The 21,355-nt window shown below is 47.8% G+C and overlaps 3 protein-coding genes across 4 annotated transcripts in view; 1 reads left to right on the forward strand and 2 right to left on the reverse strand.

The window, feature by feature from the left end:
* The window catches only part of LOC1273224 (histone-lysine N-methyltransferase trithorax), a 123,816-nt gene extending 112,961 nt beyond the window's left edge, over positions 1-10,855 (reverse strand). For both annotated transcript variants that reach the window (XM_061648130.1, XM_061648129.1), the window contains exon 1: positions 8,571-10,855. In XM_061648130.1, the coding sequence (XP_061504114.1) occupies positions 8,571-9,074 (504 nt within the window). In that variant the 5' untranslated portion in view covers positions 9,075-10,855. The remainder of the gene's footprint in view (positions 1-8,570) is intronic.
* Positions 10,856-11,275: 420 nt separating this feature from the next.
* Positions 11,276-12,474, forward strand: LOC1273223 (uncharacterized). Its single transcript, XM_312178.5, has 2 exons — positions 11,276-11,548; positions 11,680-12,474. Exons 1-2 carry the CDS (start codon positions 11,413-11,415, stop codon positions 12,297-12,299), a joined length of 756 nt encoding a protein of 251 aa, XP_312178.4. The 5' UTR covers positions 11,276-11,412; the 3' UTR covers positions 12,300-12,474.
* A 64-nt stretch (positions 12,475-12,538) lies between these two features.
* On the reverse strand, positions 12,539-13,887 carry LOC1273222 (histidine-rich glycoprotein). Its single transcript, XM_312177.4, has 3 exons — positions 13,701-13,887; positions 13,347-13,580; positions 12,539-13,255 (listed from the first exon to the last, which is right to left on the reverse strand). Exons 1-3 carry the CDS (start codon positions 13,713-13,715, stop codon positions 13,052-13,054), a joined length of 453 nt encoding a protein of 150 aa, XP_312177.3. The 5' UTR covers positions 13,716-13,887; the 3' UTR covers positions 12,539-13,051.
* Between the last annotated feature and the right edge of the window lie 7,468 nt (positions 13,888-21,355).

Raw genomic sequence — 21,355 nt, forward strand, 5'->3', positions numbered from 1 at the left:
AGGAGCGCAGCACCTCATTTACCTTCGTGTCTGCAGAGTCTGCTGCGTCCGTGTAGCAGCGTGTGTGTGTGTGTGTGTGTTTTATGCTACGGAAAGATTAAACAACCAACAGCAATGTCGGAACAAGTGGGCACGACGAGTTTCCGATATCGTCCACAGGGCGGGCGCACACGAGATGGAGCCCGGGGAACTGTTTGTGCGTCACATTGCGTCAATCGAGCAGTCTCTTCCTCATCTATTGCTGCTGCTCTATGTGTGTGTGTGTGCAAAACAGGGGAAAAACAGACTTTACGACGCCGTTTATTATTTTGAAGCCGTTATCGCGTTATCTCCAACGACCACCGATACAATGTCTCGTGCGCGTTCGGTGTGGCTTATTGGTGAGCCACCTAACACCACCACCACCCATCAAACTACACCAACATACGCCAACCCCCCCTCACGCTGCGGGCGGAGGAATGGTTGTTGAGTGTAAAGGTGCGGTTGCCATGTTTAAAAAGCAATAAAAAAATCATTTATCTTCCACGACTGGCGACGTCTGTGGCGTGCATTTTTCGGATGAATTATGCTTTTGGCCTGTAAAAAGAGGGTTCAAAGATACGCACACACACACACACACACACACACACACACACACACACACACACACACACACACACACACACACAGGCACAAATAAGTGACCTTTTGTAGTATCATATTGCTGGCATCGCTTCCCGAACAGAACCCCGTTTGCTTCCTGCTCTATCGCACTTTCCCATCGGGTAGCGGGCGCCCGAATTTTAATATTCATCTAAGCTACTCGAGCTATCATTTATCTCTCCGTGTCCTTTTTTTATGGCGCCTGTCTTTTAATGCTCTCTCACACTCTCTCACCGTGACCAGAACACAGAGCGACCAGAACGTCGTGTTGCTGTAGGAGCGTATCACACACACAAAAAAAAACCCCCCAACACGTTCAAAATTAAGTGCCGAAAGGATAAGGACACAACAGCGACATTCCTGTGGTTTGCGTCCATTGCAGCACACAAAGCGCTGTGTCGGGCTGTCGCTGCAACGTGCAATTTGATGCCGCAGTGGGCCGCCACAGCGACGACGACACACAAGGTGGAAAAAATGGATACTTTATTAAGGGCTGTAAGCATTACTGCACACAGCAACGCTCCCCGCTTGCTGGAAACGAGATATTGAGTGAATGTAATTGAATACTCCTTAATACACACGTATACCTTCCTTTTGAGGTTGGATGGGGCGGCTTTTTCGTCCTTCGGTCGGGTGAAAGGGTTAGCAGCTTTTATTCAATCTCCCGAGTTTTATCGCCAGCTTTGGCAACTTTGGCCCAACAACCATCGAAGGACAAAAGCTGCATGTGAGGTTTTATCTTTGGCCATTATTACTCTCTTCCATTCTTTACTTGTGTGGGTGTCTCTCTCTCTATGCAGATCGGCAGGATTACAATGAATATATTTCTTATTTTCACCTACTCCTATGCATATGCTACACTGTTGGGTGTGTGAATACAGTGTAAACTGCTATGAATATGCTTACAGTTTCTCATTAAGCTCTTCAACGGGCAGGATGATGATGGCAGGATGGCGATAAGAGAGCTAATCAACATGATACGATCGTGGCACGGCACAGATAACTAACGCTCATGGTCGACGCAGTAAAAAGTGATGATGGCCCGAAAGAAAGGAGGACAAACCGTTTAGGATACGGGTGATTGGCCAGGTTCGATAGGGCGTCCTCTGTGCGTCCTTAATAAGAATGTACGGCCAAAGTTTGGGCAGTGATTGGCCGTAAACTGAGCAAGTGATAATGAAAGTTGGATCCCTGGGATTACATGTTTTAGCATAAAAGGTTGAAGTATAATGTTTTCCAAACGAAGCGATGTATCATTGAACTTCCCAACGATAAGTACACGTTTTGGCCGTCCAGATAAGCTCCTTCTTTACATTACATTCAGTTCGTTTATCAGTCATTGGGGCCTTTGACGATATAAGACAGCTTTTTTACATGGAGTTTGACAGTTGGTGGCTGAAAGCATGTCAACACTCCACCAAAAATCTACCTAACAGGCTTTCTGGTAACTTGACGAATACACAAAACACTCCTAAAATCTTCATTCAGAAGCAGAAGCGATAAAAATCTTCTAAATACATATACCTTGGGATAAGCCCACCTGTATATTATACCGACATTGATAGCTGCTCGAAAACTGCTTTACAATTTAAAACAGCTGATAGGCTAAAATTTCAGCCTACGTTCTTAAAAGGGAAAAGGGCCCATTGTTGGATAATTAATTGTAAATAGTAAGTAGCAGGATGGCAATTACGAACAATCGTATTAAAGTTTCATACTAATAATTGCCTCAAATTTTCAGCCTTCTTATCTTTTCACCCTATATAATTAGACAACAATGATAACGAATGAAAGCATATTTATAGGATCCAAAGTTTTAACAAGGCTAGTTTTATGACAAGACTTCAATCAATAGCAAATGAATTCACCACCCCCCGGGACGATGACGAAGCTTCCCCCGCTTCGCCAAACTAGAGGCGAAAATAGTTAAAAATTCATTAATTTATTTCAACCTAGTTTTTCCCCATTTCCACCCATCAAAACCAAGCGTTCGTGTCTAGGCAGCGAGGCAGTGACAATTTTTGTTTTTATTTTTGGCAAACCGCGTGCCTTTACGCTCTCTTTCTCTCTCCTTTCTCTCTCTTTCTCTTACTCTGATGTGCGCGAGCGTTTGATTTCGGGCAGACACAGCGACGATGCCCCCTTTTTATCAGAAGAAACAACTATTAAACGGTGGCAGGCGGGGCAGACAGCGGGGGTGGTATATACCGACGGTACACACGGTGAACGATGGTTGACACTGAAGCTATGTTTTTGTTGTGAAATAAAAAGCAGTAGCAACAGCAGCAACAACAACAACACTAGCGCGCGGAGTTTGTGTGCAGTGCGCACACGCAGCAGCACACGTTTTGCTCTCTCTCGCTCTCCTTTGCCCACACACACACACACACACACACGCACATACAGAGTGGGTCCAGTGGCTCTCTCGCTTCTGGCTGCAGGCGCAAGTGAAGTCAATTTGGGGGTCGATTTGCAACTGTATTACATCGAACATACATACGCACACGCGCGGGAAAAGGAAGGCGCTCGCTTCTTGCACTTTCATTTCGCGCCAGTCAGCAACCGAATAAAAGGGCAACGTCAAGAAAGCACTCCCTTTGGTCACACCACAGTTAAAGGGAGATATTACACCAACACACACACACACACACACACACGCAGAAACATATCGCGCGTGACGGGCAGCAACAAACGCAACGCAACAGAAGCGACTTTTACAGAGACGAGAGCGCGTTTACATCGTCGCCCATCATCAGCCTCCCATCCCCAGCATTTCTGTGTGCGTGTGTGTGTGTGTGTGTGTGTGTAAGTGCACATCGATGAAGGCAATGATGATGATATCATCCACCATTGCCGCCGCCGCAGCCGCCACACACTCGAGAGAAGTTTTGTGGATCCGCGCACTCTCTTTCTCTCTCACTCTCTCTCATCATTTCTTGATGGCCCGCCGGGGCTCATGAATGCACCACCCAACAGAAGTTGGTCGCGCTATAGTCACCCTACCAAATCATCCCCTTTCTTGCAGGGGGGGGAGGGAAAGGTACAAACACACACACGCGCGCGCATACATCTTCAACCTCAAACACCGCAAAACGCTCAATCTCTACACATGTTCGGTTGGTGGTGTTTGAGCAGATTACATTCTCTCTTTTTCTTTCACGCTCTCTCTCTCTCTCTCTCACCCCTGTGCCCTTGCAACAACGAAGGGGGACCCGAGTTTTGTTATAGAAAATTGATCCGACCCGACACGAAAACGCGTTTTCAAGCTGCGCTGCAGAAAACACGATGTAACACCCAACCAACCCTCCCTCCCTCCCTCCCACACGCAAAAGCCTCTCAAACGCACCTGGTCAGTATACGGTGATGAGCATGTGTTTGTGTGTGTGTGCGTATATGCGATGGTTTCTGCGCGTGTTTGCGTACACATAGAGATACATGAATGAGCACACACTGTACGGGTGGGGGTTGGAGACCGTGGGGGGTTGGTAGGGGGGGGGGGGGGGGAGTGTGCGGCCACCTTTGTGTGTTTTTGTTTGCGGGAAGAGCGAAATTTTCACCTCCACACCATCCAAAAATGCTCTCTTCTGCGTGTGTGAATTGATTTCGCCTTCGGCTCGAAGAGATGACGGGTAGACGACCCCGCGGTGGGAGAGTTGGGTCGATGAGACAAACATACACACATACGCACACGCAAGCGAACGCATATTTCATCTTTACTGCGGATAATTTATTTATTGACTAGCGTTTTATTCGCCTTAATTGAAACGGTTAATTTATAGACTGTTTGTGGTGTTGGTGGGTGCGTACTGCGGGTACATCAGTATCACCCATCGACCCCAGTTATAATGTGTGTGAATGATCATTTCGGGGTAGGGGTGTGAATGAAACATAAACACAGCACCGCAAACAAAAAGGGAATGCACCATTGATTATGCCATGCGGGGGTTTCTTTGTTGCAAGCTTACTAATTGTACATCGATACGATGTTTACAAGCGAAAGCGTCGCACTCTGTTCCCCAACAATTTCACCGGCATCATTTGCATAAAAGGCATGAGAACAATCATACAGACCCTCACAGACACGCAAAGGGTCACACAGTGTTGTAGCACAACAATGGCAAAGGGCCACAAAGAAAGAAAAAGAAAAACAAAACCGTTCCTTCAGAGCATCGATTAATAAATAGTCTCGCGTTTTTTTTTGTATCACCTCACCGATTCTTGTTGCATAAAATAACGCAAATCGGTCTCTTTACGCGGTGTGACAACCACCAATACACACACCGGGGGAACGACGAACCAGTTCCCGTTTACATGGCATAGAGAGAGAGAGCGAAAAAGCACGCTCGCACGAGAGAGAGAGAGAGAGTGAGAGTGAGAGGAACGAGCAGCGAAGATTGAAAACTTGCCCAAAGGGCATTAAAATAAACTCGTAGCGGCTTTTTCGGGGTTTTTGCGGCGAACGTTTGCGTTTTACACACCTGGACACACTGCCACCGCTCTGCTCGCCTCTGCCGTGTTTTGTCATTTCTGTCCTTTCTGCGCGCATCGTCCTTTTCCCCCCCCCCGCTTCCGTCATCGGGACACACTCGGGCAAAAAGGGCACACTGATACAAACGCACACACACACACAAACACACATTAAAAAGGAAGGTATAGGTGGCGCTTGCCGGCACTTTCGAAAAGACCAAAAGAGAAAGAGAGAGAGAGAGTTAAAATATAGGAGCCTCTTTCCCTCGGGTGCACACACGGTCACGCCGAGATCGATCAACAGAGAGCCCAGGCCACAGCGGTGGTACTTAAATAATGGATTACATTTACATAGCAGCCACACAGCAGTGTCTGCCTCTGTGTGTGTCTGTGTGTGCGGTCCTTTGTGCACTTAAAGAAAGGCGCAAGAAAGTGGCACTTAATTCCGTTCCGTCGACCCAAGGGCGGGCGTTATGCAGGAAAGGCGGAGATCGGGAGCGTTCTTGTTAAAATTAGTTTTAATGACCATAGCATAGCGCCCATAGGGCGAGAAGCAGCTAGGCGGCTTTTCGAAGGGTCGATCGATTACCACAACACACGCTTCTGAACCTCATCCCCCTCCTTGCGCTAGCAAAGCGACAAGGGTCGTCGAGGCGGCGGTGGCTTTTTATCACACTTAACACCACGCAGACACACACACACACACACGTAGAAACACGGTCTTAGCAGGCGGCATCCACAAATTATACAGTGCCAATAAACCGCCACACGGGTTGATTGAATTTCTCCGGTATCGATCGATGTACACGCGCTGGTGTGGTTGCTGTTGTTGTTTCGGTGTGTGGAAGAGATTTTCCATTATATCTAGAACATCTTGCGCCACCCGGCTTCTTCCCTCTTGCCGAACACGGCATTGCATTTTACAACCAGGCAAGGAAGCTCTACATTTCAAGTGTGGCAGTGAGTGTGTGTTTTGGCTGTTTTAAACCCGCTCGCCGCTGTAACACTCCTGCGGCAGAAGCTCCTCGTCCAATGTGTGACGCACGCGGATTGTGTCTAGGGGAATTCCCCTTTTTTATGCTTCTCAGCTGTTTCTCAGCCAGCCCTCGGGTGCATACAATGCCAGCACAGAGCCCGGAATTTGAACGTTTCTTTCCAAAGGGCCCCGCCGCTCCACCACACGCACACACACTTTACACATAATCGACCGAAAGTGCAGCATATGTGTGCGCGCGTGTGATGCATTTTCTCCCTCCTTTCCTTTCTTCTTCCTGCATCACTGTATGTGTGTGTGTGTGTGTGTGTGTGTGTATGCGTCTCTCCCATCTAGACACATACACACACGAGACAGGGCAGAAACGCAAAATCAACGGACACGATCCCTTCTTTTTTTCCTTGAGGAGCGATCGGCGGTTCGGCGTCCGTCCCTCTCCTTACCCTCCCGGCTCTGTGGGACCGGTTCTGCATCGCTGGAAGGTGTCAGCAGGGTGGTTGTTCCAGCCAGACCGGAAAATGCTAGAAGAAAACGGTTCGGCTGACGCTGTGCAACAAAACCGGAGCACGTACGCATTTTTTGGCCAGGAAACAACCAGAACCGGGGTGAGTGAGTCCAGAAAAAAAAGCCTCCGTCTACAACAACAAGCCCCCTTATTACGAAGACAGCATGTGGGTTGTGTGCGTTCGGTGGTTCGGACAGAAAATGCGTTGCCTCCCCGCCGGGGCGGCGGCGGCTGCAGTGGTATCAAGCAGCGAGCAGGGACAGAAAGAGAGTGTGTGCCCGAGGCACACCCACAGGAAGGGAAGGAATGGTGAGAAGAAGAAGTAGAAGGCAAAACGCAAGAGAAAGATCACACCAATGCACACCATTTTCCGGCCCAAAAGGGCAAAAGGTAACGACAGCGGTAATTGTTGCGCCTGACCTTTCTTTCTTTTTTGGTTCCACACAGCATGGAGGCGGCGATAATTGCTTGTTTTTTGGGAGGGTTTTTTTTTTTGGTATCTAACGAGCTAACACAAGATCACATTTTTGCTGACGCAATGGTGACGGTGGGGGAAAACAGAAACGATCGGCGACGGGTTTTAGAGGTTGAGTCGCAAAAAAAACGAACTCAAAAACTCGGAAGCGCGCCTTTTCTCGAAAAAAGCTCAAAAGCCGCGCTGGGACACATGTTATTAAGTGCCGTGTTATTATCCTTCGAACGCTTCTTCACGCTGCGTTCAGCTCGCTAATGATTCGCCACAACACACCACCGCAGCCTATTTTGCCCTCCCCCTGCTGCGAGATGGATCATTTCCGCCTACCGGCGGGCGCCGGAATCGCCGGACGCCGGAAGGAAGTGGCGGCGGCGGCGGCGGCACCGACCGGAAAGAACGTTCAAAATCGATCGCTGTTGTGAGTAGCAACGCAGCCGCTGGAGATGCCGCTGGATGCTAGATGGTCGATCGCGACCTGCACAGATTATACCAATCCCGACTGATTGCCTCTTCCTGTAGCCATCAGCAGCCAGAGCCCACCACCAACACCACCACTACCGCCGGCCAAAAAGGTACGAAAGCAAATGGTACGAGAACGAGGGATAATTTGGGGCGGTAGTTTCTGTTTTGTAATGAGCTCAAATGAATATTTGATTACAGCAAACTCGATTTAATGCCGCGCGCAAGCGTCTAGAGTTAATAATCGCCCCGTCATTTTTGGGGTGCTTCTGTTGTTGCGCCTTCTTTACCCTGTCTGCAGTGAAGGAAGAAAACCAAAAAAAAGAGGCGGGTTGGTGGTTTGTTATTACATTACGCACAGCAGCGCAGCATCCAAACCATTTGCAGCTTCTGTGTGAGCGCGATGTACAGCACACGGTCGGGGTACGGACGCTCACCTTTGACGCCGTGGAGAGTGTGTATCATTGAGTGTAAAAGGTAATAATGAATTAATCAAGGTGCAGGAGAATAGCCTTTCAATTCAAGGTCTTCAAACTCTCTGTTTAGCAACGTGTTCAATTGTTTTGTTTACACGCATTGTGTGAAGCAGAACGATGCATTATCATGTAGTTTCGGAACGTTTGCGGCAATTAATCATACATTAAGGTATGTTTTTAACAGGCCTGATTGCTCTGCCATCGATGGGAAAATCATTGCGTAGGAAAACTCTTCCGATACGATCGAGCTTTGTTTTTGATGAAACGGTGTTGCTCTATTTCAGATATGAAGAAGTAGGCATTGCACGATATTTCATACTTCCGAGGAACGCTACGCTGGGACGTTTGTTCTAGGATTGGGCCAGCTCATTGGTAGACAATGCAACATGCAACACGTGTTGAAGTGCTTATCAGCAGATAATTCGATCGGACAAAAAATGTGTAACATAAGAACACAATTGAACATATCCTCGTAGCGTCTTTAAGGTAAAAAAATGTTTCTAAAACGACAAGCAAAAAAATAAATAAATAAACAAGCGTTGCGAAACTTACCTTTGATGCTGCTGCTGCTCCGGCCGTCTGTTTGTCGGTGCCGTTCCTTCGTCCGCTTCCATTCTCCGCGGTCGCCGAGGACTGGCCGGACCCGGCTGTCACTGTACCACTGCTGCCCCCGTTGCTCGTCACTGTGCCTCCTTTCGTTGCCTTCGGGCCGGCACCGGACACGGACGAATGTTGTTGCTGCTCTTTGCGCTGTCCGAACGCGGAATGCTTCTCGCTGCCGCCGCTGCTACTGCTGCTGCTGCTGGACCGCATCGAAACCGTTGCTGCGGACGACCCGGACGAGGCAGGCGACGACGTTCGGTGCGTGTTGCTGCTGGCAGCCAGGACTGACCCCGTTGCACTCCCAACTCCCGACTGGACCTGCTGCTGCTGCTGCTGGCCGTGGTTCTCCTGATTGTCCTCATCGCTCAACGTGAGCCCGGCCGGCGACAGGACCGAGACGCGCTTCTTGTTCACCAAACGCGACGGTTTGCCGGGAAACTTGGACTTGCCCATGGTAGTCGAGCTGGTCGGCTGCGGGCTGGAGGACGGCTGCGGCTGCGTTCGGGCGCCAACTTGCTGCACATTCCTGTCCGCGGCCACCACCGCCGGGGGCGGACCGTGGGGATGCCGTGCTGCCGCAATGTGGTGCACTTGATGATACCGCTGTTGTTGCACAATTATTGCGACCGTTCCTTTTCGATTACTGGCTCTCTTTCAACAACAGCGCCGGACGCCTCACTTTTTCACCAGCAGCACAACAACACGGTGCATTGGTTGGAAAATCTCAGCACAGGCGGCAAGCACAGTGGGCGCACACAACACAGCACACTCACACACACACACACAATGAGAAATTACACGCACACTTTTACACACGCGCGGGATTAATGATCAACTGTGCGATCAACGGACACACACGGGCACGGGCAAAGATGACACGGTTTTATTTTTAATACCGACAGCAACATTTAGCGCAATGGCACATGCTGCTGACGACAACGATTAGACTGCTCTCGCTCTCTCTTTCCCACTCTTCCTCTCTCTTTATCGGCCTCTTGAGAGCACGTACACAAACACGCATACACACTCGCGCACTTCAAATATCACACCTCTTTCGCTTGATGCACGCACACAAACGCACGCCCAATCTCTCTCACACACACACATAAACACGCACACCGTTGTGGGAACGGGGGGACGACGGTTTCCAATTTTTGCGCTCACTCTTTTTTTATTGTTGAAACATTTTTTTCATTATTTGCATGTGTACACTCCTTATCTAGCAGCGGATTGTGTGCGAGAGGCCCGAAACGAAATGACAATACCGTAAGAACCGCTTGCTGGCGCTGCCAGAGGTTCCGCTGCCTTTGTGTACACTTTTACGAAAATTTCATCCACGCTACTGCTGCTGCTGCTGCTCTGGCGCAGCTGCTTATTCGCGCGCTCCCTCTCGCTCGCTCAAGCGCGTACTGTCGCGCACTCTTTTCAGCGCGTTTGCTTCTTGTGCTTCAAAACTACAGCTTCGGGCGAAGGGACCATATGCGTACTCACTGCTTCTTACTTCAAGCATATGCGCACACACATTCACGCACACACCTAGGACGCACACGCACACACAAACGCACGGGGGTGCGCTTTCCTTTCCATGCACACCGCACTACTGGGATTACAACACTGGGGAATGCAGCAGCTTCCTCTGGTAATCTGCTCAGCTGCTGCTGCTGCTGCTGCTGCTGCTGCTGATTTCCATCCGCTGAATGTTGTTTTTCTTCCTTTTTTCGCTTTTGACAGCTTCACTCTGTCACTACTTCACTGCTTTTTATTAATTTATTTTTGCTTCTTCTCCCGCTCTAGCGCACACAAAAACCTTTCTTTTTTCTTCTTTGCCTCGCTTTCTTTCGCCCACAGTGGAGGAAAGCTCCACTAGAACAATAGATTGGACACGCACACAGAAATATCTTTTGCCGTGAAACGACCCTCACGGGAGCGACAGCAATTGATACGTGGGTGTTTGCTGCTTCTAATCACACAACGCAATCAAAACCTGCATTCACACAGACATCACATGCACATACACACACACGCACACAGATTACGTGAAGGTTACTACTGCTTCTATTTTGCTCTCACTCTCTGGGTGGAAACGTGCTGGGTTCTGAAAACGGCAGACCGCTGCTCCGGCTGCTGCGTATCCGCTTGTTGTTGTGTTGTGACTGCCGTGAGCATATTACATACAGTATGCTCAATGCTGCGTGCCAGGCCGTTTCACGCGCAAAAATGCCGAGCTCACGCACACCGCCGTGCAAAGCCTTGAGGATTGCACCAACACTACCACACGCGCAGAGCGGCCAGGCTGGTACACAAGTTTGGTTTCGGGAAGCCATTATGCGATGCAGTGCGATGACACCGCAAGAAGGCGATTCATTAAATGTTATTTGCTGAGCATTGTTCTGAGGTTTCAGTTCTTTTTGTATTTTTGAACGTTTTGAGCATTTTCTGTCAATTTAATCGTTGTATTTGAATGTTATTGCATGAAAATATTCAATTCTTTTCCGAATTCAATCTGCCAGTTATTTCACCGTTGACCAACCTGAGTTTCATTCAAGTTGCACGCGAAACTTCTATTGTGACAGTAAATTGGGTTTATGGCGGCAGGTTCAGTTCTTCTTACTGCGCGAACTGGAAAATGTAAAATGAAAAAATTAATGCAAGTAGCATGATTTCTTCAACAAGGCTTGTAAATTAATATCCTTCTGTTCTGGATGCTGAATACAACGCATTTTATCAAAACAAAATATTTTCTATCGGCCATCTTTCGACAGTTGGCACGCGACGATGCAACCTGAACCACATGCTCCTTCGCACTGTTGACAGCACCAGAAAAATATTTGTTTACATTCGGAACGGAGCAAAGTTTTCGATAAAAGTTATAGAAATTAAACAACTTCACTCACAATTCTGTGATTTCTGTGATAAAACACTCTACAGTAAGTTGCAGATATTCATCTCATCAAGCAATTTCGGCTGTCCGGCTGCAGCTTATCACGCTTGTGCCAATTCCCCGATGACCTCATCGATCGATTTCTAACGGTACCACCTAATTTCCACCTGTCTCCAGAGATTTCCCATCCTCCGTCGTCCCTTCCCAACCCCAACATGGATGCACTGAACGTGATCGAGAAGCGCATTGATAATCTAAACCAACTGCTCGGCCCGCTGCCAACCGATGAGAGCCAGGCGGAAAACCTAACCGATGCCATCCTGTCCGCGGCGTCCTTTCTGCCGTCGGCCAGCACCGGCCACCTGGCGGATGGTGCTGCCCGTGGCGCCATTCTGGAATCGTTCAAGCGGAAGGACGAGCTGGAAGCGTACCTAGATCCGGCCTACCTGGAGGAAAAGCAGGACATCAAGGCGAAGGAGATGTACATAAACACGATAGCGAACGATCTGGCCGGGACGTTCGAGACGCTGCAGAAGATCAAATCGCTCGAACCGACGCTCGGCGCGGAATACTTCCGCAATGTGCCGGACGTTAGCGAGCAGCTCAGTGCGATGACGAAGACGGCCGGCGAGCAGAAGCTGGCAAACGAGCTGCTCGAGGAAAGCCTGGTGATTGCGATGCAGCGCTACAGCGAGATCCAGAGTGGGATTAAGGATTCGCTCAAAGCCATGACCGACCGGTTGGACCAGCTGGAGGAGCGCCTGGTGCAGAAGAAGAAGCAAGACAAGGACATCTAAAGGTAAACTATGTAAGGATGCGTTTGGGGAATTGGGACGAATAGAGGTTGTAAACTGTGCTTAATTGTGGCAGAGAGAAAGAGCAAAAAGAGAGAGAGAGATAAGGATTTATGGATGGCTTCTTGTATTATGCCACACTAATAAATATTGCTAATTCGCTTAATATGTTAACTAATCGAAAGCGTTCATTTTAATTGTGATATCATTTTTAATGGGAAGTAATTCCGCTCTCAACAGTATATTTTTCATGATTTTATTAATGATCATTTAATAGTTCATTCAGTCGTAGCGTGTTTGCCAGTGTAGAATTTGTCTTTCGTCAGTCTTTTCGACTTTAGTTTACAACGTTTTTTGTGCCAAATGTGGACAGCTTCTCGCGAGTCATATTAAGGGTTAACAACAAGTAACATTTAACCCTTAACAGCTTGCACTGAGAAGAGAAAACACGTTCTCTCACACAAAGGCTGAGTGAGGCTTCATGAATCTAAATTACTGTCCACGTTATCTAACAACTGCAAAAGTCTCTTCCAGAGTGGAATAATAATACTTTGTCATGATTCGAATGATCGGAATTTGTTTGTTGTGTGAGTGGCTACTAAAAACACGACTGGAGCGAAATGGATTAATACTTATGGATCCTTAGCCATCTTGCGGGGTGTGGATGAGGCGGGTGAGATTAAACATTAAATGACTATATCACATTTTACACACGCGATGCACGTAATGACCGCGCGCTGTCCCCATTCTGCACCTTACTCCTCCTGCTCATCCAGCTCGTGGCCGAACTGGTGCTGCTCGAACTCGTGGCCACCGTAACCGTGCTCCTGGCCGATATGCTCCGAACCGGCATGGCCCAGATCGTATCCGTGTCCGCCGTGCAGCTTGCTCTCGAACTCGCTGTGGTTCTCCAGCGTCAGCCCGTGGCCATGATGTTGCTCAGTCTCGGGATGGACGATCTGGAGGAGGAGCGTAGAATATGTAGATCAATATATTGGAGCCCTCTCAACTGCTGCGGTTTCTTCCCCCAAAAACCCAAACGCCACCCACCTTCAGGTTGTGCTTGAGGCCCGAAATTTCAACCGGATGCTTCAGGAACTGCTGATCCTCCTTCTTCACGTACACCGGCACGGCGTGGAAGTGGTGGAACTTGAAGCTCTGGTGCGACGTCGCATGCTTATGCTCGATGTTGTGATGATGCTCCGTCTCGGACACATCGTCATCATGATCATGATGATGGATCAGACCGGCATAGCACACGCCCACAAACAGCGTCACGAATATCTGCGAAAGGGGTAGATCACATCATGTTAGATTTTCGGGCGAATTTCAACTTCCTCGACACGAGCACGAGAACATTCAACACTGGGAAAACGGTCAACCCCATCACTTCTCACTACTCACAATAGACTTGAACATTTTCGTACGAACGGTTGCTTCCTGCTAAACGGGCACACTATCCGGAAACGGAAACTTGCACAGGCAAACACGAACGGCTTTTCGAACGGGTAACACCACAACGGGATCACAACACTCGAGATAGTCGACACGACTGCACGCGGACGGGTTGCGATGGTTTGTGATGTCTTCGGTGGCTACCGTCGGCGGGCTTTATAGTGGTGTGCCCCTCCTAACGAACTAACGAATCGGTTCGGCCGTGTGTGCCCATGGTAGTAGTGTTGGTGGTGGTGGTGGTGGGAGTGGTTGGGATGGAAAAGTGCACCAAACGGGCCCAGCGAAAGCGAAAGTGAATGCGTTGGAAATGAGCTCGCGCTCTGGAAATGGTTTGAAAGGGTTGGTGGTAAGAGGCGAGAAAGGGAAAGACGGACGATCCCCTAGGTCCTAATGAAGATCTCACGTGATCTAAATGTCCTATGTGTTTTATTCTATGCTGAAGATACTTGAATTATTCAGATATCTGAAGTAGATCCTCATGAAGACTTCAAGTGATTTTAATGCCCTACATTCTATGTTGAAGTTATCGAATCTCTAAAAATAAGAGTTACAACAAAATTTATCGGATATCTTATTAATCTGATATGATCTTCACTAGATCATACAAATACTTGTTAAATATATTGTTATGATAAACAGAGTTGAATTGAATCAAACGTTAATTCTCCAATGTCATAACAACACATTATACTCCCAAACTACCTCATTAACCAAGAATTACACCGATCCGCTCTACCCTTACCCTTAGCGTTACCTAATGTGAGGAAAAAAGACCGACAAATGATCTCCCGTGCCCAGAGCTCGATTATTATGCTTACAGGAAAATCCTATCACATTACGTCGCAACAAAACAAAATGACTCTAATTGTCGTGGCGCAATGGACAGTGGGCAGGCACTACATTCAAAAGTGTCCTGGTAATGAGATCTCCGGTTTGATGTATCATTTTTACCTTCTCCAATTATGCTGCGCCACAACGTCACAACTAAAGCTCGCAAACAAGTTGATCGCTTTTGCAGCGGGAGAAAACAAACAAATTATTAGCCCTATTTCAATATCCCTGTGTGTGTGTGTGTGTGTGTGTGTGTGTTTGTGTGTGACACAATCTGGCGCCACCACAATGGTTCAGCTTTCGGGGATTTGCTTTCGACTCAACGTGCCACACAGCTGCGTTGACCGTTTTCGATACGCACCACGCAGAGCTTACGCAAAGGGCAGTAACGCAGCTCATCCATTTTGCTGGAACGGGACCGATACCGGTACACGCGCATACTTTCGACCCTATCGTAAAGGGAGACCCTAACCCTTTGGGAAGTTGTCCGTGTCGATCAGTAAATTGATTTCTCATGATCAAGCTTACCCAATTGAGCGGTTGCGCTGCTCAGCCTGATGCTTGTCGGCCAGCCAGTCCGTCGACGACGGAGCGACGGTGATGTCCCGCATGGTCAAGCGAAACGAAGCGAAAAAGGGCCGGCGAAAGCCATTTCACTCTTGATCGCCGGTTTCCATCACGCGTGCCACGCTATCTAATGGCCATCTTTTACTGCATCTTTTACTACGCCTAGTCCATGGTCAACCGTGGAGATCATCCTTAACGAGAGATGGCTGGCCCCGACCAGGCTGGGTGTCATGTCGCGTCGGGTGGAAGCGGTGGATCTACTTTCTTCTGCCAGGTGCGACAGGTTTACCGTGTACAGGCTGCCCCGACCGGAAAAGGGAATTCCCCCATCGCAGATGATACAGAAAACAACACAATCGTTGGTGATCGGTGCTTACTTCAAGGTGCATGAGAATTCGTTTCGCTAGAATACGTCCAGTTTAAAGGTAAAGATCATGTCTGTAAACTGCTGTGACTTCAGATGCAACGTAACATAGTTTTAGGCACAAAAAGATGAAGCAAAAAACAAGTTATCGAAACAGGAAGCACGAGTTGCACCAAAACTCGTTCACTCAACAAGCTCTAGAGGGGCGTCGAAGTGGTGGAAGTCGGCAAACGGAGTGTGTCATAAAGCCGACCGTGTCGAAGAAGTTGGAACGCAAATTGATATCATACCCCGGTCCCGGTGGACGATGTTCAGGGAAGTAGTTGGAAACAATTTCTACACCGCTCGTGATGGTTCCTGCTTGCGAAACGATCACGACTTGAATCTTGAACTCATCATCGTACCCTCCCCAATGGGAGAGTGTGTGTGTGTGTGTGGTCGTTTACTCTTCTAATGGGGAGGTTGGCTCCAATTGATCGAAACGTGGTAACGCGTAATGACCGGAAGTTACGCCATGGGACGAGCGTTTATTAATCCTGCCAAAGCAGAAGTACCATTATTTGTGCGAAAAGTACTTCTGTTTTGGAAGCTTTCGGTACTATTTTGCAAATTGTACTAGTTCTCCTATAATTGATGCACGAATAAGTGTGCAGAAATGTGCATGCAACCGTTCGCCGCCCTAACAATGCACCAACTCTCACCGTGCCGCAGCACTTGGGGCCGATCAACTTGCAATCATAATCGATGTGCCAATTTTGAGCGATGGAAATAAGCGGGTCGGGCCGAGAGCGACCCCAAAAAAAAGGGAAAGAAAATGTATCTCCAACTAAACCCTAAAGAACAGCGGGTGCGAACGGGACGGTTGAGAGATGATCGTGCGATCGTGATGCACGCGGCAGCGGTAAGGGTAAGGGCCCCCGATATGATGGGGCGCCTGGGAGAAGCGACGAATGTGCGCACCTTTTTTCCCCCAATTCGCAATTTTCCCGATCCCTCCGACCGTCGCACAGGTACAGGTTTCGGCTAGACAATACACACCGCACTGCACTGCACAAAAGCATTCACGTAATGTGAGTTCAGCCGATCGTCGATATGCCATGTGTGTCTGTCTTTCTCCCTGAACGCTCGAATTAGCGGTTCGCGGGGATCGCGTCTAATGGCGATGGAAAGATTTCAATGCACTCCAGCACCAGTAATAAAACCATAAATTGTGAGGCGCTAAAACAGTAACAGTAAGCAGCGAGAAATGGGAGGCAAACTTCCCATACGTCACCAGGCAGCAGGCGCAAAGGGAAAGCAGGGAGCGACCCTTTTGCGTAATCGGCGTTCGGCAGCGTGAAGAACGAAGTTGGGAGTTTCTTTCACTGGAGCTCGTGGGTCCCTATTATGTGTCTTTGTGTCTTATGGGGGATGAAATGTAAAAAAAAACGATCCACAGCTTCAAACTACTGTAAGCGCCACCGCCAGAGCCGGGACAGCTAAATTGACAGAATAAAAGAGAGCTTTTAAAGATGAAATTGATAGCGGTGCGTTAGCGCTATGGAGATATGGTTCAGATAAACTTGATCTATCCATTCAATTGATCTTTGCCAAGCACCTCACCAACCTGATCTGTTGATCTGCGTTTGCTGGCATAACACAACAAGACACCAGACACCAGTCTACCAGTGCTGCTGGCCCCTGCCGGATCGGATCTTCTAGCTCCATTAGCTGCGCTCTATTAAAGTGCATCGCGCAACATGCCGCGGGTTCGACACCAATCGTCATTTGCTGCAACCTGTCGAGAAGGCACGTATTCGCCTGCCTCTGCGAAGCCTTTTGCCTATTCACAAAACGGTTCGGTTTTATAATTTTATGGTCATCGCATTGCATAAATGATGGCTTGTAGCCGGTGAGAGAGCATTACATGGCGCAGTAATCCACCCACCAAAACTGAGGCACCAAGCAGCAACAGGCCACCATAGACTAGTTATGATGTTTTTGTGGGAATTATGCGAAGGGATTTAGGACGATTTCACGGCTCAACGATCAACCTCAACAAGCCTTCAATTCATTTTGTGGACCAGAGCGCGTTGAACTGGCTGGCGTTTTCTTTCTCTCCCTTTTCTTGAAGCTTGGAGAGGTTAGAAGTTGCTCTCAGGTGGAAATTAATTCATCGCTACTGCCCCCTGCTGCCTAATGGAATAGACCGCAAGCTCCTCCTTGCAAGCAATGTGCATCCAGCTGCATCGTGCAGCGAGCGGCGATCGTGCGTTCGCGCGTTGTTCCGGAGTTGTATTGGAAAGGGCTCGGCAGACGAAAGCATCGGCACCGTGAGGGCCGTGAGTGTGGTCATAAGGCGATTGAAATGCAGTTGATTTATTATGCACACCGCAGTTTAATTGTTCCCCGAGTTGTTTTGCATCTTTTGGGCCTCCCTGCGGGAAGAGTGGCTGTCCATGCAAAGGTTCGCGTGATACACGCACCCCAAGCTTATTTTTCTGTACTCGATTAGCTTGGCATAAACAAAAGGAAGGGACAAACCATTTCCCCCCCATCCCATTTTCCAAAAGGCTACTTCTTTGGTGCCTTTAGAAATAGTGTGTGGCGCTATCTTGATCGCTTAAGCTTTGTTGTGTTTAATTATAAGCATTGCTTGGTCATGTTTCGCTCTGTTCTGTTTCCCCTCTCTACAGTGGTGGGTTATTTGTGCTACAATTTATGCTCGTGTTTGCCACTTTCCATTTTTTTTGAATAAATTTTAATTTGTTTATAATTTTCCTTGAGCTGTTACATGTTTTGCTAAATTTTGCTCATTAAATGCGTTCTTTTTTCCCCTCTCCTTTTTCCTACTGCTCTTTACACGCGTGTGTTGCTTTGTTTCTCATTTTACATTTCTTTTGTCTCTGTTTTTATATTTTCCCTTTAAAAAGTGGTTATCTTAATTACAAAAATATCAGATCACTTACTACCTTTAATCACCACATTGTGTAACGGCTTACCAGTCCAATTAGAAGTGCGCCATAAAAACTCATCATGGAACAACAAACGAAAAAGAAAACAACACAAACAAACAATGTCATTTCACATGCACCAGTGCCTAGCGCCCCCCCCCCTCCCTCCCCTCACTCCCCTGAGCGAACGATAATTAATTAAAAGTAAAAACCCCTAACCCACCGCATCAAAAGCGGCGCAACCGCGGGGCATGATGCCGCGCATGCTTCCATACCAACATGTGCTCGCTAGTGGCGCGCGCGCACGTGGTCCCTCTTCGTTGCACGGTTTTTGTTTTTTTGCGGAAAACGCCATTTATCGATCCGATCCGAAGCGAAGCCAGCCCAGCAAGACAGCCGGAAGTCGGAAGCTTAACGTATCGTCTGTGTGCTTGTATGTGTGTGTGGCTCAACTAGTTATGCACAGTGTGCGCAAACAAGAGACGAGTCACCAACAGAGAGGAGGACGATTTTGGTTCCGTGCAGCTGGGAAGCGAAACGGTAATCGTGTTTTGTACGGTTGGAAAGCAAAGAAAGAAAAAAAGGTCACAAATTGCATCTCCAACTGCAACTGCACTGCACACACACACACAAGGGGCGCGTGAAACGTGCGCAAACAACGCGCCTGCCGCGAGGTAGGATTACGCAACGAAATGTCAAGTTCAATGAGCGTCCAAGCGTGACGCGTGGCCTCCTGGGTCTCCGCGGGCAGGACACCGGGGGTTGACGTCTCGCCTCGCCACCTGAGAACGCGATCCCGCGCGCTAGATGCAAGTTTGTTGCGCACGCTTGGTGCGTGAATGCTGCCGCAGCCGTTTCGAGAGGAAAGTGAAAATGCGCAACAAGTGTGTGCGCTTACCCCTTAAATGCAGGAAGCACTGGCAAAAGCTGTGGGAGTAGTTGGGAAGATTAGTGTGTAGGAGGTCGGTGGCTAGGAGCAGCCTCACTGACAGGATTGACACGGGATTGACATAGAAAAATGGGCACGCTGTCGGCAGGGCTGGACGCCTTTATGGACAGGGCATCTCAACGAGCTGCGAAAGTGCGACCGAGCGCGCGCTTTGGACATAATTTATGTTGGTCAGGTTGCAGCGAAACCGGGAAAGAAAGTGTCACGACGTTGTGGAAGCGTGTGCAATTTTCCCTACGCACGGATTTTGGCACATCTATATGCCAGGTGTGCAATTGCATATGGTTGATGTGTGTTGCATTAAAATGGGAATTTGGAAGCGAGATTTAAATTTAAATCCAATAGAAATCGGAAAAATAGCGCAAAATCAAACTATAGTAAAAACCCAAAACATAGTCCTTTCCTTTAATGCACACAGCATGAATGATATTTGACGTTGTTCTCATTTGGCTTACATAAACCTTGCTTGCTGTGTACAGGCCGATCACTGCCTGTAGCACTTCCCGAGGGCATCAAAATTGGATCTCGTAAAGCCCCCCAAAAAACAAACCCAAAATCCTCAACCGCACAAGCCTCCTCTAAATTAAGGCCAATCGCGCGTGGCTCAAACCGAGCGTTCGATGAAAACAAACGAAACAAAACTGTGTCATTCAACTGTCCACCCTTATCCGCCACATCCGGTGTTCGCGTATGCATAATCTGCCAATTTTATGCTCCGGGGCATATGATCCAATTTTTTTTTTTTTTTTTGGTGGGATCGGAAAACCCACCTAAGCCCTCGGGATGTATTACAAATCTTTTCAGGCATCACGTGTGGCTGTTGTTTGTTTCGGCCAGGCGATGTCTTTCATAATTTCTCGCGTCCCAATATATCTGCGTCCCACCGAATGCACCCACCACGGACGACGGTTTTGCATTGCATAAGCGCACAGGAAACGCGTTTCTTAACCGGCGTTTAGCTTGGCGTCATTTCTCCACGGCTTTGCTGTCACCCCGCTTGGATGCAGTCCCGGGGGTTTTACTTTCATTTCTCATGTTTTCTGGTGCACTTTTTTTTGCTATGCATTTCTCTGCTCGCGCGCGCTCGCTCTCTCGTTGCAATCCGCTGCCCGCTTTGTGGCGCGGCGGGATGCATTTTAATATCATCAGACACAGAAGTCCGCACTGGTGGACACCGCGGTGCCTGGTGGGAAACGTGCTCGATTAAAGGACGAGTAGAGTGTGGGAAAGTTATGCATTTTGATTAGAAATATTAAGATTCAGGTACGATTGGTTTGCGGATGTGATATGACTCCTGACTTATATGAATAATTATAATACTGTAGCACAAAACCGTCTAATCCATTAACGTGTATATGTTTATTCATAATTACCACGTTTATTGTATTTATTTTATATTGTTTTAACCACTTTACCAGTTTGCAACTTAAAGCATCGCGAAAAAACACTCATTGAGCACATTGATTAGGGTATGCTACTGTAGTGGAAATGTTTAAAAAAACGTACAAATTACACTCATTACTATTATTACAATAAGTATTAATCACATAATAATCTGAAAAAAATCTTGAATTAAGAAAATGAAAGCAACAAACTCATTTAGATGGTATTCACTGATTGCGATCTAAAGCATGCGAACATGACTTGCGTGCAAGATGAACGAACTCGTAAGCTCGCGATGGTCAGAGCTTTTTTGATTTCGAATAAAGCTCCTTTTTGGCGGTTAAGTGTGGAGTATTATTTAAAAAAATCAGTGCCAAGTATTATCGTTTTTTTATAAAATCAAATTGTTTTCATTACAGTTAATAATTACTTTTATAAGTTAAAAATATTCGCAAACATCTCTTCTTGGTCTCTGATCGTAAGTGGTTATAACCAGAGGAATGAGTCTTGGTTTCTCTTTCGAACACGTGATCAGGCCTGGCAAACCTGTTTGCTGTGTCAATGTTTTAGTATTTTA

The sequence above is a fragment of the Anopheles gambiae genome, chromosome 2 (genome assembly GCF_943734735.2).
Source record: "Anopheles gambiae chromosome 2, idAnoGambNW_F1_1, whole genome shotgun sequence".
Taxonomy (NCBI): Eukaryota; Metazoa; Arthropoda; class Insecta; order Diptera; family Culicidae; genus Anopheles; species Anopheles gambiae.

Bases quoted from the DNA above. Each gene is read 5' to 3' on its own strand.
- LOC1273223 (XM_312178.5), top strand. From the start codon at position 11,413: ATGCTCCTTCGCACTGTTGACAGCACCAGAAAAATATTTGTTTACATT. The intron at 11,549-11,679 runs GTAAGTTGCAGA...ACCTGTCTCCAG, and splicing joins CTGTGATAAAACACTCTACA to AGATTTCCCATCCTCCGTCG.
- LOC1273222 (XM_312177.4), bottom strand. The intron at 13,256-13,346 runs GTGGGTGGCGTT...CTCCTCCTCCAG, and splicing joins GCCTCAAGCACAACCTGAAG to ATCGTCCATCCCGAGACTGA.